This window comes from Rhinoraja longicauda, chromosome 18 (assembly GCF_053455715.1).
Source record: "Rhinoraja longicauda isolate Sanriku21f chromosome 18, sRhiLon1.1, whole genome shotgun sequence".
NCBI classification, from domain to species: domain Eukaryota; kingdom Metazoa; phylum Chordata; class Chondrichthyes; order Rajiformes; family Arhynchobatidae; genus Rhinoraja; species Rhinoraja longicauda.
Window position 1 is genome coordinate 13,415,698 of NC_135970.1, and position 15,633 is coordinate 13,431,330.

The 15,633-nt window shown below is 43.8% G+C and overlaps 1 protein-coding gene across 1 annotated transcript in view; it reads right to left on the bottom strand.

Annotated features, from left to right (window-relative positions):
- kcnq1.1 (potassium voltage-gated channel, KQT-like subfamily, member 1.1) overlaps nt 1-15,633 on the bottom strand; it is a 702,428-nt gene that overhangs the window by 267,208 nt on the left and 419,587 nt on the right. The window contains exon 12 of the mRNA XM_078414755.1: nt 720-795. Within this exon, the coding sequence (XP_078270881.1) occupies nt 720-795 (76 nt within the window). The remainder of the gene's footprint in view (nt 1-719; nt 796-15,633) is intronic.

A 15,633-nucleotide genomic window follows, 5' to 3' on the forward strand; every position in this document is an offset into this window, starting at 1 on the left:
GGATAAAGGGAATTTAGGATAAAGGGACGTGCAGTTTGGAAGACAACTCGGTTATGGTAAATTGCCCCTAGCACAGAGGTGAGTGGTAAAATCAGGGAAGGGTTGTCGGGAATGTGGGGAGAACAAAAGGAGATGAATGGAAGATTAGCGCCACTGATCGGTGTGGACTCAATCTGCTGAAGGGCCTTTTACCTTGCTCTGTGACTCTACTACTGAACCAAGTAAATAGCCTATCAATTTACTGTCATTACAAAACGTTAAATGAAAGGTAAAAATGAAGAATAGCAGCACGTGCAAAAACGGTCACAGGACTACGCTGCGTCAACTAGGAAAGGCATTCGTTAAAAAGTAGGACAGAAAATAGTTCAGACTGGTTCCTTATCTTTGTAATCAAGTAACTTCGCACAATCGGTGGAAGCGACTGCAAAGCTGGAGAAAAGAAACTGGAATGTGTTCGTGGAAAGTGATATAGGTGCTGAAGTTGAAGAGTCAGGTCGTAGTAGAGACAGAAATAAATTACACTCAGCCAGGTCGAATTTCAGCAGCCCCTGTTCTTTCCAGTCTTATCCTTCCCCATTGAGACAGTCTCCCCCATTGAGAAACGCGGAGAATAGAGGGTGTAACTTGCATCCGTACGTCTGCCAGACTTTCTTATAGGGTCCAAGTGAGACAGGAGGGAAATGTTTTTGTTACTTCCCCTTGTACCATTGAGGACTCACCTGAAACTTCTTCTTCGCTACAAAATACTGCATCCTTCGAATCACCTTGACGGTGATCCTATGGGAAATCCTCAGCCTGTAAACAAAGCAGGATTGTGTTAGGAGGGAAGATCTTTGAGAGAAAGACTTCACGTCTACATTTTATTTTCTGAGTGTCATTTTTTAAAAAAAACACAGGCACATTTAGTCTAGTTTAGTTTGGGGGTACAGCGTGGAAACAGGCCCTTCGGCCCACTGAGTCCGTGACGACCACCGATCGCCGTACACTAACACTATCCTGCACATACTAGGGACAATTTACAATTTTACCAAAGCCAATTAACCTGTCTTTGGAGTGTGGGAGGAAAGTGGAGAAAACCCACGTGGTCACGGAAAGAACATACAAATTCCATACAGACAGCACCCGTAGTCAGGATCAGACCCAGGACTCTGGCACTGCAAGGCAGCAACTCTACCGCTGAGCCACCATGTCTGATTGTCCACACAGAAATTCTGTATTTTTAATTTCTCTTAAAACTACATAAAGTACATATTTTCATCCACGATTAACTTTTTCCCATCCCTTATTTTCCTCTCCTCCCTCTTTCTCCAGAGTTGGAATACCATTTCATCAGCACCACTTGATCTGAGTTACTGTTATTCAGCTTTTAGTTGTGAGAACGAGCACTGGGTATATGCGGCAATGTTGAGTCACTCTAAAGCCGATCGGTTAAACAGAGTCTCTTTACTCAACATCTGTATGCGTGCATGGCTCATTGTGTCAAATAAGAATTATGGGTGATGAAGAACTTTTATTGGTCTTCCACTGTGACCCTGGATCAGATCATCTGATCAAAGCTGCATCTTTGGCTCAGCTATCCACTAGGTACACACACTTATTATAGTCGTCCTTGGCCAGGAACCTTCAGCAGTGAAATGTTGGTACACCAGACATGATGGGAGCAGAATTATTTGGCCAATAAAAACAATGAGGTTAACATTAAGGGATGACATGGTGGCGCAGCAGTAGGGTTGCTGCCTTACAGCGCAGGAGATCCGGGTTCGATCCTGACTGTCTGTACGGAGTTAGTACGATCCCCCTTTGACTGTGTGGGGTTTCTCCGGGTGCTCCAGTTTCCTCAAACATTCCAAAGACGTACAGGTTTGTAGGTTAATTGGCTTCTGTAAATTGTCCTTAGTGTGTAGGATGAACATTGACTGGCTCAGACTTGGTGGGCCGAAGGGCTTGTTTCCACACTGTATCTCCAAACTAAACCTAAACTAGACATTCAACCTTGAATGCAAGGACTAAACGTATCCTGCCGTGGCAATGGTACATTGTACTCCTCCCATGAAATGTTGAAATTCATTTCCTTTGAATTCAATGAATACATTGTATGTTAGCAAAGGTGTCGATTGAGTGATTTTGAGCAAACTTAAACTTCAAATTCCTTATCTTTGTATTGAGAGGCAAATTTCTATCCCCAATATGTTTTTTCGGTTTCTTTCAATACCCCGTGGAGGAAGGAACTGCAGATGCTGGTTTATACCGAAGATAGACACAAAATGGTATAACTCAGTGAGTCAGACAGCAATTTTGGAGAAAAGTCTTTTTGGTTCAGAACCCTTCCTCAGACTGAAAATAGAGGTGGGGAGGTGGGAATAAACTGGAGGCAAGAAAAGGCCAGAACAAATCCCGAGAACAAAAGGAATTGTTCTGCTTTGTCTCGCTTCCAGTTTATTGCCCCCCTAGCCCCCACCTTTACTTTCAGTCTGAAGAAGGGTCTCGACCCGAATCGTCACCCATTCTTTCCCTCCAGAGATGCTGCCTGACCTGCTGAGCAACTCCAGCATTTTGTGTCTATCTTCTTTAATACTTTTATTGATTACATTTTAGGAAAAATGGGCTTTTGCAAATCAGTGATTATTTTATTTTCTAGCTATACAGCTCCTTTTTTTAGAGCTATTTCTACAGGCCATAAAGTTTCCAAAGAAAACCTGTTGAACCTCACTTGTCACAGCCTGCCAACCTAGTATGATTTGCTTATTCTCACCTACTCCTCTCTGTCTTATAGCCTATGCTTGATAACAAGGAAAGAGAAAGAGGAAGGTTGTTTGCCTGTGCCGGGCGGGTAAACGTGGGAGGTTATGTGATGAATCTCCAGGATACATACAGTACAACCCTAAATGTCATTTCTAAGGCCTCGCAGTCTATAGCTATGGAGTTTGAACTTCAAGTAAAATTACTCAATCCTCACCAATTTATACACTGTCATCACAAAGACTTCACCAACCTATCCAATTACCTATCCGGTCACTGGGCGGGCACACTATGAAAAACTAACTGGTTCCATCTACCTCTGATATATTTAAGAAGGTGTACAGTGACAAACGTTTTAACTCCCTTCCCCAGTCCCACACTGATTCTGTCGTGGGCCTCCTCTGCTGTCAGAGTGAGGCCACATGCAAATTGGAGGAACAGCACCATTCAGCCCCCATCAGGTCTGCCCAGTGTGGCATGGTGGCGCAGTGGTAGAGTTGCTGCCTCACAGCGCCAGAGACCCAGGTTCGATCCTGACCACGGATGCTGTCTGTGTGGAGTTTGCACATTCTCCCTGTGACCTTGTGGCTTTTCCCCGGGTACTCTGGTTTCCTCCCACTCTCCAAATACGTGCAGGTTTGCAGGCTAATTGGCTTTGGTAAAAATTGTAAATTGTCTCCCCTGTGTGTAGGATAGTGCTAGTGTTCGGGGATCGCTGGTCGGCGCGGACTCGGTGGGCCGAAGGGCCTGTTTCCGCGCTGTATCTCTAAACTAAACTAAATTTTGCTTGGGCAGCTTACAACCCAGCAGTATGAACATTGATTTCTCTAATTTCAAGTATCCCTTGCATTACCTCTCTCCCCGTCTCTCTCCCACCCTAGTCGTCCTGCTAGTTTCACTGTTTGTACCCAGATGTCCATTTGTTGTCACCTCTTCCACTGCCAACAATGGACCATTGTGATTTGTTCTGAACCTTTTCATACCTCTAGTTTCCCTCTCCCCTGACTCTCGGTCTGAAGAAGGATGTCAACCCAAAACATCACCTATTCCTTTTCTCCAGAGATGCTGCCTGGCCCGCTGAGTTACTCCAGCATTTTGTGTCTATTTACAGTGATTTGCTTTGTGTCTAGTATCTGCATTTTGGAATCAGAACCTTTAAGTAGTTAAACTATTTATTTGTGCAATTGACATAATCCTGCTGCAACATACCATTTACATATAAACCTCAAGGATATATATCATGATGATTTATTGAAGGTGCAGGAAGAATAGATTCCACAGCTAAAATTCTAGTAATTCATTCAATTAAAAAGTCTCCCATTCAAATTTATGTCCGAGCTGCTTTAACTAGTGGCAATTTTATGTGGTTTAAAAACGTACAGGATGTGAACACGTTTTAGGGAAGATGGTTTTTTGCAAATCTGTGATTATTTTACTTTCTAGATTTACAGCTTTTTTTTAGTGCTATTTCTACAGGCCATAAAGTTTCCAAAAAAAACATGCTTTTCCAAATTAAATGACTATCTTCTGCAGATTGGCAATTAGAGACTGGAGCAGCAAATGTACAGAGGCTTGCTTTGCAGCTTGTGAGCAACTGCTAGCATCAGAAAGTTGATAGTCCCTCTGAGTTCTCACTACTGCTGAAACAGTTGGATTAATTACAGAAATATCCAAACTTTGGTCATAAACAGTCAAAGCCAAACGTTGAGTGACTCATAATGCTATTACACCAAAAACAACAGTGTTATGTCTACTGTAAAACTGGGCCTAATTTTAAATATTCTTTCTCCAAAATTTAAGCTTTCAGTAATAGTATCTGCTTAAGCAAAAAAACAAAGAAGTGGGGGGGGGGGGGAGTTTGGGGCGGTGGGGGGGGGGTGGGGGGAGTTTGGGGGGGTGGGGTGGGGGGGGGGGGTGGAGCGTGAATCTTCAAATGGGATTAAGAAAGGAAAAGATTCAGAGAATTGGTGGGCCAGATTGAAATAACGGCAAAAAAGGAAAATCAATTACTGCGCATGGAGGTAAATGAAGTAGTCACGGAAATAAATCAGGAATTTTCAGAGAAACAGACAGAATCGATCCAAGATGGCGGCCACGCCAGGAGACTCTTTGTGTGCTGGTCACAGAAGTGGATCTGCGATCGCGCATTACGATCACTCTACTCTTTTAATTCTCAAATTCACGTTATTCCCTTTATTATGTATCTGTACACAGTGGATGGCTGGATTGTAGTCGTGTGTTGTCTTTCCGTTGAGTGGTTAGCATGCAACAAAAGCTTTTTACTGTACCTCGGTACATGTGACAATAAACTAAACTAAACTAGACTTTAAAAAAAAGGCATAGAAGGGCGAGCAAACCGAGAAAGAAAACACAGAGTAGAAACAAGGAACTGTAGATTCTTGGTTTACAAACAAAAGATATAAAGTGCTGGAATAACTCGGCGGGCCAGACAGCACCTCTGGAGAACATGGAGAGGTGATGTTTCCGGTCTGGACACTTCTTCAGGCTGATACAAACATACAGAGAAGAGGAGGCAGTCAAAGGGAAAAGGGGGAAAGAATGATAATCAAACAAAGCCAAAAAATGAGACACAAAAACAGAACAAGGTATATAGAGCCCGGCACAGGAGGCAGCTTGAGTACGTTTGCAGATCAAGACACTAAGTGAAAGGGTGAAAGAGATCACAAGATAGACAGAAAATAGGACAGAGAAAGTAAGAGAGACAAAAGCAAAGAGAGAGAACCTGAGGGAACAAAGCACTGATGGAGAGCAAGATAAAAAGACAGAGAGCTGGACCAATGCCAATAGTTTGCCTTTGATCAAATATACTATCATTCACTCAGCTGCCACCTTCCTTTTGATTTTAACCAAGGTTTCAAGATATTTTTACTTTTCCAAACATTGGATTAATTTGCCTGATTGCCTGTGGCTTACAGAGCTGCCCGAGCTTCCCAATTTAAGGCATCATTTAAAGAGACTACAACTTGATATATATTATGTCACCTCATGAGGTAAGAGCCGCTGACCACAAGATGGAAAACTAATATTATATTGTCAATAAAGGCTAACGTGAAAAATATAATTACTGAACACAAAACTGCTCCACTTACAAATCTGGAGCCTTCAATTTCTATGGAGGATGAAAACAAAATCACAAACACATTGGATATCAGCTTTCCTATTGCACAGCTCTTAATGGTGTGGAGCCTGCCTGCTGCACTAACCTCATATTGGTTTACGTGTAACAACAAAAGGAAAGGCTAAAGGCAAGCACACTGAAATACCCAACACTGGAAATACCCAGGCTTTGTCCAACCCCCACCTCTCTTCCAACTTTCTCCTCACCTTTGGGCAGCCCAGCGGTAGAATTGCAGCCTTACAGCGCCAGAGACACAGATTCAATCCTGACTACGAGGGCTGCCTGTACAAAGTTTGCACATTCTTCCTGTGACCATGTGGGTTTTCTCTGGGTGCTCTGGTTTCCTCCCACATTAGAAAGATGTGCAGGTTTGTAGGTTAATTGTCTTCGGTAAAATTGTAAAATTGTCCCTAGTGTGTAGGGTGGTCGCTGATCGGCGCGGATGCGGTGGGCCGAAGGCCCTGTTTCCACGCTGTATCTCTAAGAATAAAACGACTACAATCAGTCTGAGGAGTCCTGTTACCTATCGATGTTCTCCAGAGTTGCTGCCTGACTCGCTGAGTTACTCCAGCACTTTGTGTCTTTTTTTGTAAATCAGCACCTGCAGTGCCTTGCATCTATTGAGTTTATAATGTGAGCTGCACATGCATAAAAAGCTTCATTTAAAGGGACACAATCTTCCTGGTAAAGTGATCCAAGAGAGAAGTTCACAAGTTATAGGAGGAGAAGATGAACAGGGTTGACTTTCCCTCTGTGGCAATGAAGAACACACTAGTAACAGTGAAGTATTTGACACCTTTGGATTGCACGCCCAGGGAATGCTGAAGTTCAACATTAGAAATGCTGAAGTTCATCTTTAGAGTAAGTTTAAAGAGACAGGATTGTAATTTGTTTCACTATCTTGGTATCCGTAGGACAAAGCAGAAAGCACACACAGTACTTGTATAATTTTTATTCCATTGGATCCCACTAGATAAATTCATTAACAAAACACAAAGTGCTAAAGGATCTCACCGGGTCAGGAGGCATCTGTGGAGAAAATGGACAGGCGGGCCACTTCTTCAGAGTGAACCGAATCGTCCTGTGTTCATTCCCTCCACGGATGCTGCCTGACCTACTGAGTTCCTCCAGTACTTTGTGGTTTGCTCAATATTCCAGCATCTGCAGTTTCTTGAGTCTCCAGAATTTCATTACCAGCCTGGATCACAATACAGCCCAGGTAGTGAATCAACAACTAACTGTAGAACGTACAGAGTGTGTAGGAAGGACGAGCAGATGCTGGTTTACAACAAAGATAGACACAAGTAGTATAAGAAAATAACTGCAGATGCTGGTACAAATCGATTTATTCACAAAATGCTGGAGTAACTCAGCAGGTCAGGCAGCATCTCGGGAGAGAAGGAATGGGTGACGTTTCGGGTCGAGACCCTTCGTCTGAAGAAGGGTCTCGACCCGAAACGTCACCCATTCCTTCTCTCCCGAGATGCTGCCTGACCTGCTGAGTTACTCCAGCATTTTGTGAATAAAAAGATAGACACAAAATGCTGGAGTAACACAGCGGGTCAGGCAGCATCTCTGAAGAAAAGGAATAGATGACGTTTCATGTCAAGACCCTTCTTCAGACTGAGAGGACGTTTTGGGCCGGGTCTTGATCTGAAACGTCACCTATTCTTTTTCTCCAGAGATGCTGCCTGGCCCGCTGGGTTACTCCAGCATTCTGTGTTTATCCGAGATTATAGAGCCTTTATTGTACAATTGTGATCAAATGTAAGACACTGGATTGTTTTATTAAATGTTGGCACTGCCACAAAGAAGTATAAGGTTATATTGTCTAAAGTTTGGTCAGACGTGAGTTATAGGGGAAAGAAATGATAAATGGCAGATCATCTTTGAAAGGTAATTCCAGGGCTTGGAGCCTTGGCAGGTGATGGGGGGGGGGGGGGGGGGGGGACACACACAATTAAATTCAGATATGATTAAAAAGGCCAGAACTGGAGGAAAGCAGTGAAGCTGGAAGATTTTCGGGGCTGGAGATGATTACTGAAACTATGCCCAGACCATGGAGACTTCTGAAAACGTGTGGTTGAATGTGAGCCAGAATAAGTCAGTGAGCACAGGGGTGATGATTGAGCGGGGCCTGGTGCAAGACAAGACAGGAACAGCAGAACCTTGCATGGACTTGCGATCGGCGGGGTAGAGCAAGGGAGGCAAGCCAAGACTGGAATTAAAATAGTCAAGCCCAAACGTGACAAAGGGCATGCTTGGCTGAGAGAAGTGTAGAGTTGAGCAATATAACAATGGTGGTAAATATTTTTCTCACAGTTGGTGTGGATTTGTGGCTCCAAAGATTATCTCATGGGCCAAAAATTACCAAGGTAGGGAACATTACAGACAGATTCCAACACAGAAGAGTGTTAGAATCGATAGTTGGAGAATAATTTATGTCAGCACAGTAGCTCCATACAGGTGCTGCACCTGGTGCTAGTGTCTCATAGCTCCAGACATCTGGGCTCTGCTCTGACTTCTGGTGCTGTTTGCGTGAAGTTTGCATGTATTCAATATGGCAACACTGGTTTCCCCTGCGTGCTCCCGTTTGCTGCCACAGTATAGGTATGTGACAAGACGAATCAAAGAGGAGCAAATGGGCACACAAAGGAGAAAATGAGTTGCAGTGCTACAGAGAAATACATAGAGAGGAGAGGGGTGATGGGATTGCTGTGTTGAGAGCCAGCATGTGCCTAATGAATTGAAATGCATCCTATGTTAAGTCAGAGTGTAGCATCTACAAAATACACTGCGGTTACTTGCTCAGGGCCACTCCGACAGCACCTTCCAAACCATTAACCTTTATCACCAAGGGGGACTAGGGCAGCAGGCGCAAGGGCAGCATCACCTGCAGGTCTTCCTGCAAATCATGCACCATCTCAACTTGGAACATAATGCCACTCCTACACGATCACTCGATCTAAGCCCTAGAACTCCCTACTTAACAGCACTGTGCGAGGACCTTCAGCAGTGAGCTGCAGTGGTTCCCAGGAAAAATTAGAGTCAAGACTCGAGAGTGTTTTATTGTCAGACTAGACCAAGTGGACCCGTTGGGCCCAAACCTCTCCTGCATTGGTGCAGCACCCTCTCCTCCCTCCCTCCCCTCTTCCCCCCCTCCCCCCTCTCTCCCCCATCTCTCCCCCCTCTTCCCCCCTCCGCCTCCCACCTCTTCCCCCTCCCTACTCCCCCTTCCCCTCCCCCCCCTTCCCCATTGACTTACAAATTCGAAAGAGAAAATGGAGTTGGATTGGACACACCCTCAGAAAACCTGCCACAAACATCACCCGACAAACATCATCCTGAAATGGAACCCCCAAGGAAAAAGGAAAAGAGGTCGCCCCAGGAACAGCTGGAGAAGAGGTGTCCAGGCAGAAATGGCTGGGAGGGGGTCAACTGGGGAGATCTCGAAAGAACCGCCAACAACCGAGTGAGGTGGAGGACATTTGTCAATGGCCTATGCTCCCTAGAGGAGCACTTAAGAAGAAGAAGAGGATACTTGCAAAGCATGGTCTTTAAGTAGGCATGTGAATATGCAGGAAATTTGGCATCAAGTTCAGCACAGAGTTCATGGGCTGAAGTGCCTGTTCCTATGTTCCTATTCCATACAAAGAGAATTGTAGATTATAAAGGAAAGTTTCATTTTGCACCTTGGGTAGATGTAAACACTAAACTTATGCCTTACAGTTGAAACATGTGAATATTTCCTTCTTCATCTGGACTACGAGCAGATCGATCAAACCTTGTGAACTTTTACCAATATGTTTGCCTTCATTATTTAGAATTTAGCTTTCTGGTCTTTATAAAGTAACTAGACAAAGTGGACCCGTTGGGCCCAAACCTCTCCTGCATTGGTGCAGCACCCTGTCCTCCCCCCCTCCCCTCTCTCCTCAACCCCCCCTCCCCTCTCCCTTCTCCCCCACTCCCCCCTTCCCTCCTCTCTCCCTCCTCCCCTCCCCCTCCCCTCCTTTTAAACTTAAAAATGTGAATAACTTTAAAAATATAACACCGATTTCAATAAAACTACTTGCATTATCACTAAAGTGACAATGGTGAGTAAGGTGGGCCTAAAATTGTCGCGCTATCGTGTACCGTTTTGGCTGAAGTTCAGTCGCAAACAAGATAACAAACGAGAGTTTTAGTATATAGATAAAGCAAGTCCACTTGTATAAGAAGGGACAAACATCAATTTGCACCTTGAATTTGGAAATTGCAAAGTAATAGTTGGGCCCAATCTTCTCCTAAATGTGACCCATGGAACACTGGGCCCTGTGGAATCATGTCAAGCAGACCAGAGAACTCAAAAGGTTTCACTTCAAAGTGAACCTCGTCCCCCCAAATCCCGTGACTTTACAAACTTCCTGCCCTCCATCACCCTGCCCTCCATCACCCTGCCCTCTCCCATGATCAAAGAAAATTGTAAAATTAATCCTTTGCCACTTGCAGAAATAAAATATTTCAAAGCGAGCAATTAATTTTTTGATTGTTCTCTTCGAGTGGGCTGTGGATCAGAGGAATGGCATGCTTTTATCATCATCTAGGGCCATAGCTTTCACCTTAAACAAATATAGTCGGAAAGCAAGTGCAAATATTAAATATATCTTTGCAGTGGTCAAGTTGGAGTAGTCCAGGACACATCTAATGCTGGGGATTCCAGACTAATATTTTAATGCTGCACAGTGCAGAAATAGGCCCTTTGGCCCAACAAGTCCATGTTGATGATCGATCCCCGTACACTAGCACTGGTCCAACACGCTAGGGACAATTTACAATTTTACCGAAGCCAATTAACCTACAAACCTGTACGTCTTTGGAATGTGGGAGGAAACCGGAGCACCCGAAGAAATCCCACGTGGTCACAGGGAGAACGTACAGACTCCGTCCGTACAGTCAGCACCCGTAGTCAGGATCGAATCCGGGTCCCTGGTGCTGTAAGGCAGCATCTCTACTCTAGTCATGTCAGGTTAAATAATGGTCATGTTTCAGAGAGAAGCAAGGAAGTTCTCCCTGGTGACTCGGCCAGTTTCTATCCATCCACTAGCATCACTGGCAATGGGTCATCTCATCATGAACACTTACAGGAATCTTGCTGCGTGACATCTCCCACAGTACGAGTTGGTTCACTGACTGCAAAATGGCCATCCTGAAGTAATCGAAAGTGCTCTTTAAATACAAGTTACTTCTTTCATCAGAATTAGCCTGGGAGGAAACTATATTTGACCACTCAGCTAAGGGTTGTTTTATGTTCTGACCCATACGGAAATCTATAGACTGTTCTGCTTACACCATAAGACATAGAGCAGAATTAGGCCATTTGGCCCATTGTGTCTGCTCCACCATTCAATCATGGATGAGTAGGAAGGAACTGCAGATGCAGGTTTAAACCGAAGATAGACACAAAATGCTGGAGTAACTCAGCGGGACTCTGGAGAGAAGAAATTGGTGACGTTTCGGGTCGAGACCCTTCTTCAGTTGATCGATTTTTCTCTCTCAACCCTATTCTCCTGCCTTCTTTCCGTAACCTTTGATGCCCTTCCGAATCAAGAACCTATCAATCTCCGCTTTAAATATACCCAATGACTTGACCTCCACAGCCATCTGTGACAATGAATTCCACAGATTCACCACCCTCTGGCAAAATGAATTCCTTCTGGTCTTCAGTCTGAAGGTGCGTCTTTTTAATCTGAGGCTGTGCCCTCAGGTTCGAGACTCTCCCATTCCTGGAAATGTAAGAAAATAACTGCAGATGCTGGTACAAATCGAAGGTATTTATTCACAAAATGCTGGAGTAACTCAGCGGGTCAGGCAGCATCTCAGGAGAGAAGGAACCCATTCCTTCTCTCCTGAGATGCTGCCTGACCTGCTGAGTTACTCCAGCATTTTGTGAATAAATACCCATTACTGGAAACATCCTTTCCATATCCACTCCATCTAGCCCAAAGTTACACAATCTTGGAAGAAGAAAGAGAGCTTGCAGAACATCCAACTTGCAATATGTAACACGCAGAAAGCAAGTTGATCAAACGATTAATCACCCATCACTTCCTCTGATTATACCTGGAAATCCTACCTTCCCTGAAGGAACCATACAAAGTTTAAAAGGATTGATCGCATTGCTATGATAAGATTATCAAAAACACCCCTCAAATGAGAAGTTAATTACAGGTTTTTGGCATCTAAAATGATTTAACTTCTCGCTTTTCCAATAACCCCTCACCCACCGCCACTCTCAGAGTGGTGTGACGGGAAAAATGGGACGTTGAACAGAGCCCAAAAGGCAAACCATTTCTGTGCACGGCTGAGATGTCTAAGTAAGGATCCCACATTTACCACTTCAAATGTCACCCTGTTAAGTGGGGTTTGAGGGCTGGGGGGGGGGGGGGGGGGGGGTTGGCAATAAGAGAGGGGGAAGCAAACAAAGAGATGACATCTACCACAGTGGCTCTTTGAAAAGACCCTGGCTTGACATGATACTGTAACGTGCGGCTCCCAACTGGCCAGCCAGGCAGACAAAAACACTCAAACCTCTGACCTCTCATTTACTTGACTCCAGCGTTTCCATGACAACAGAAAGATCAGTGAAGGAAAACATTGAAGAAAAGTGAGGCATCCCATAAAGCTGGCTGCAGAGGTTAAAAATACTCCAATCCAGATTATCCAGAGAAACAACATTCCTGCTTTTTATGTTCTTTCCAGGGAGGCTTTTGTATTCATTATTTTAACAATTTGTGACTTGGTTTTTAAAAATCAACTGCGAAATATAAATTGACAGCAGCGGATATAACAAAATAAACACTAAAATATTTTGTTTAGTCAGAGCAAGAACCTAAAGGTTACTTAAACACCAAATTGGAAGAAAAACATTCAGACTTCATTTCCTTCACCTTTTATAAATTAACTAGTCCAAGAGGGCTCACTGGAACAATGAATGACTTCCAGAGGCACATGTTTAAGCCTAAGAATGATCCCGTAAAGACTAGTCTTCCAGGGAAGTAGGAAGGTGAGTTTTCAGTTGATCCTTGCCTGATTGATAATTGTAATAAAGGCTAAGCTAAAGCAGGAAAATGATCAATGATCCATTTTACGCTCGATATTAACATTCAGTGCTCCATCCAGTATTCTAGTTAGGCTTTGTGTCACAAATGTGTAGTTTAATGACTGTATATTGAAAGGCTTTTATTCACAAAATGCTGGGGTAACTCAGCAGGTCAGGCAGCATCTCAGGAGAGAAGGAATGGGTGACGTTTCGGGTCGAGACCGAAAGGCAATGGTTCAATGGTACTTTATTGTCACGTGTGCACTGCACAGTGAAATTCTTTTTGCACAGATCACACGTGCACCAGTTGCCATATTTTGGCGCCATTTACATAAAGTCCTGTCCATGCGCTCGATGTACAGGATATTTTTTACGCTTCGACACACAATTTCCCAATGCTAACACTGCACTGGCAACTAAAATGAACAAAGAGAGTTGATGGAGTGTCAGAGGTTAGAGGGTGTCAGAGGTTATGGGGAGAAGGCAGGAGAATGGGGTTAGGAGGGAGAGATAGATCAACCATGATTGAATGGCGGAGTAGATTTGAAGGGCCGAATGGCCTAATTCTACTCCTGTCACTAATGATCTTATAATCTTATGGAGTACGTTGTCAGTGAATAAAGAGTGCAATGCTACGATTTGTTGTAACATTTTGAACTACTTGTCAATCCTTTTCTGTTTCTTTCCTGTTTTCATCAAGTGGTTTAGGAAACAACGCAGCAGGAGATTGGACACAACGTCAAAATAGAGAAACCAATCTCACAGTTATGGATGAAAAAAGCCTTTGTGGAGGAATCCCATGCAAGCTAGGACTCACTAAAGGCAGATGATGTCCATTTATTAGAACAGCTTGGAAAAAGTCATTTGGCCCATCTTGGCTCTGCGTGTGAACAATCTTGCTCTTCCCATGTTCCCACCTCCTGAAAGACCATAAGATATAGGAGTAGCAATAGGCCATTCAGCCCATTGCAATTCAATCATGGCTGATCTATCTTTCCCTCTCAACCCCATTCTCCCAGAACATGTTTCCTGCCTCTAAGGTTGGACACGTTAGAGGCAGGAATCATGTTCCCAATGTTTGGGGAGTCCAGAACAAGGGGCCACAGTTTAAGAATAAGGGGTAGGCCATTTAGAACTGAGATGAGGAAAAACTTTTTCAGTCAGAGAGTTGTGAATCTGTGGAATTCTCTGCCTCAGAAGGCAGTGGAGGCCAATTCTCTGAATGCATTCAAGAGAGAGCTGGATAGAGCTCTTAAGGATAGCGGAGTCAGGGGGTATGGGGAGAAGGCAGGAACGGGGTACTGATTAAGAATGATCAGCCATGATCACATTGAATGGCAGTGCTGGCTCAAAGGGCCGAATGGCCTCCTCCTGCACCTATTGTCTATTGTCCTGCCTTTTCCCCGTAACCTTTGATGCTTTTTGACCCCCATGGGGCTGCAAACCAATTATTTTCGAGTTCTTATCCATCTGCCTTCTGAACGCACTTGAGGTTAAAAGAAGACAAACTGTTGATTACTGTATTTCTGACATTTCAATCCTTGCATGGGCTTGGATACTGCATGGGCTCAATCTTACCAACTGCTTTTCCCACTCATTGATACCTCATCAGAATCCACCAAGGTAGTTAAATATGGTTACCCGTTAATAGATCTACTGTTAAATTGCTCTAAAAATTCCTCACTTAATCCTAATTCTGCCCTCAAGTATTGGAATCATAGTCATACCAATTGGAAACACCGTTCGGCCCAACTCGTCCATGACAAGCAAGATGCCCATCTATGTAAGTCACGTTTGCCTGTGTTTCACCCATACCCTTCAAAACCTTTCTTGTCCAAGTACATATCCAAATGTCTTTTAAATGATGTTACTGTGCGTACCTCAGACATCTCTATTATTTCCAAGAGTTTGCCACTGCTGAGATTAAACTGAATGAGCTGCATTTTCTGCGCTGATCTTACACTCTTTTTAGTTTAGTTTCACTTTAGAGATGCAGCGTGGAAACAGGCCCTTCGGCCCACTGAGTCCATGCCGACCAGCCATCACCAAAACACTAGTTCGAGCCTACCCATGAAGGACAATTTGCAGAAGACAATTAACCTACAAATACACACGTCTTTGCAGTGTGGGAGGAAACCGGAGCATCCGGAGAAAACCCACGTGGTTTCACAGGGAGAACGCACAAACTCCGTCACTGAGGTGGGTTGCTCAGACCAATTTCCCGATGGACTGATATCACCTGGAAATTATTGTTCGTTCAATCTAACCCTGGATTACCTAAATTACTCTTTTTTTTGTCAAGGCTGAAATACAAAATAATATGGAAAAACACAGCTCAATCCCAGTTCACATTTGTGTGTTAAATTGATAAATTAATTTAGCTTGGATGCACATTTCTTCAGCATTCCAACTTGCCGGTTGATATTCCTCACTGAACCAGTTGCAACATCAGATGAGAAAAGAGATATGCTGTTTTTAATTGAATACCTGCTCATTCACTATAAATCTGAAGAATTCTTTAGAGGATGCTATGCGACAGTCATTATTTTAAATGGGTCTTCCAGCTGCCTGATTAAAGTAATGAACAGAATTGCTTGAGGCTAGAAGGTCTTAGGTTCCTTTGTAGATTCCTCTCTCAATGTTTATTGCATCGAACTACTTCAGATTTCAGAGCAGA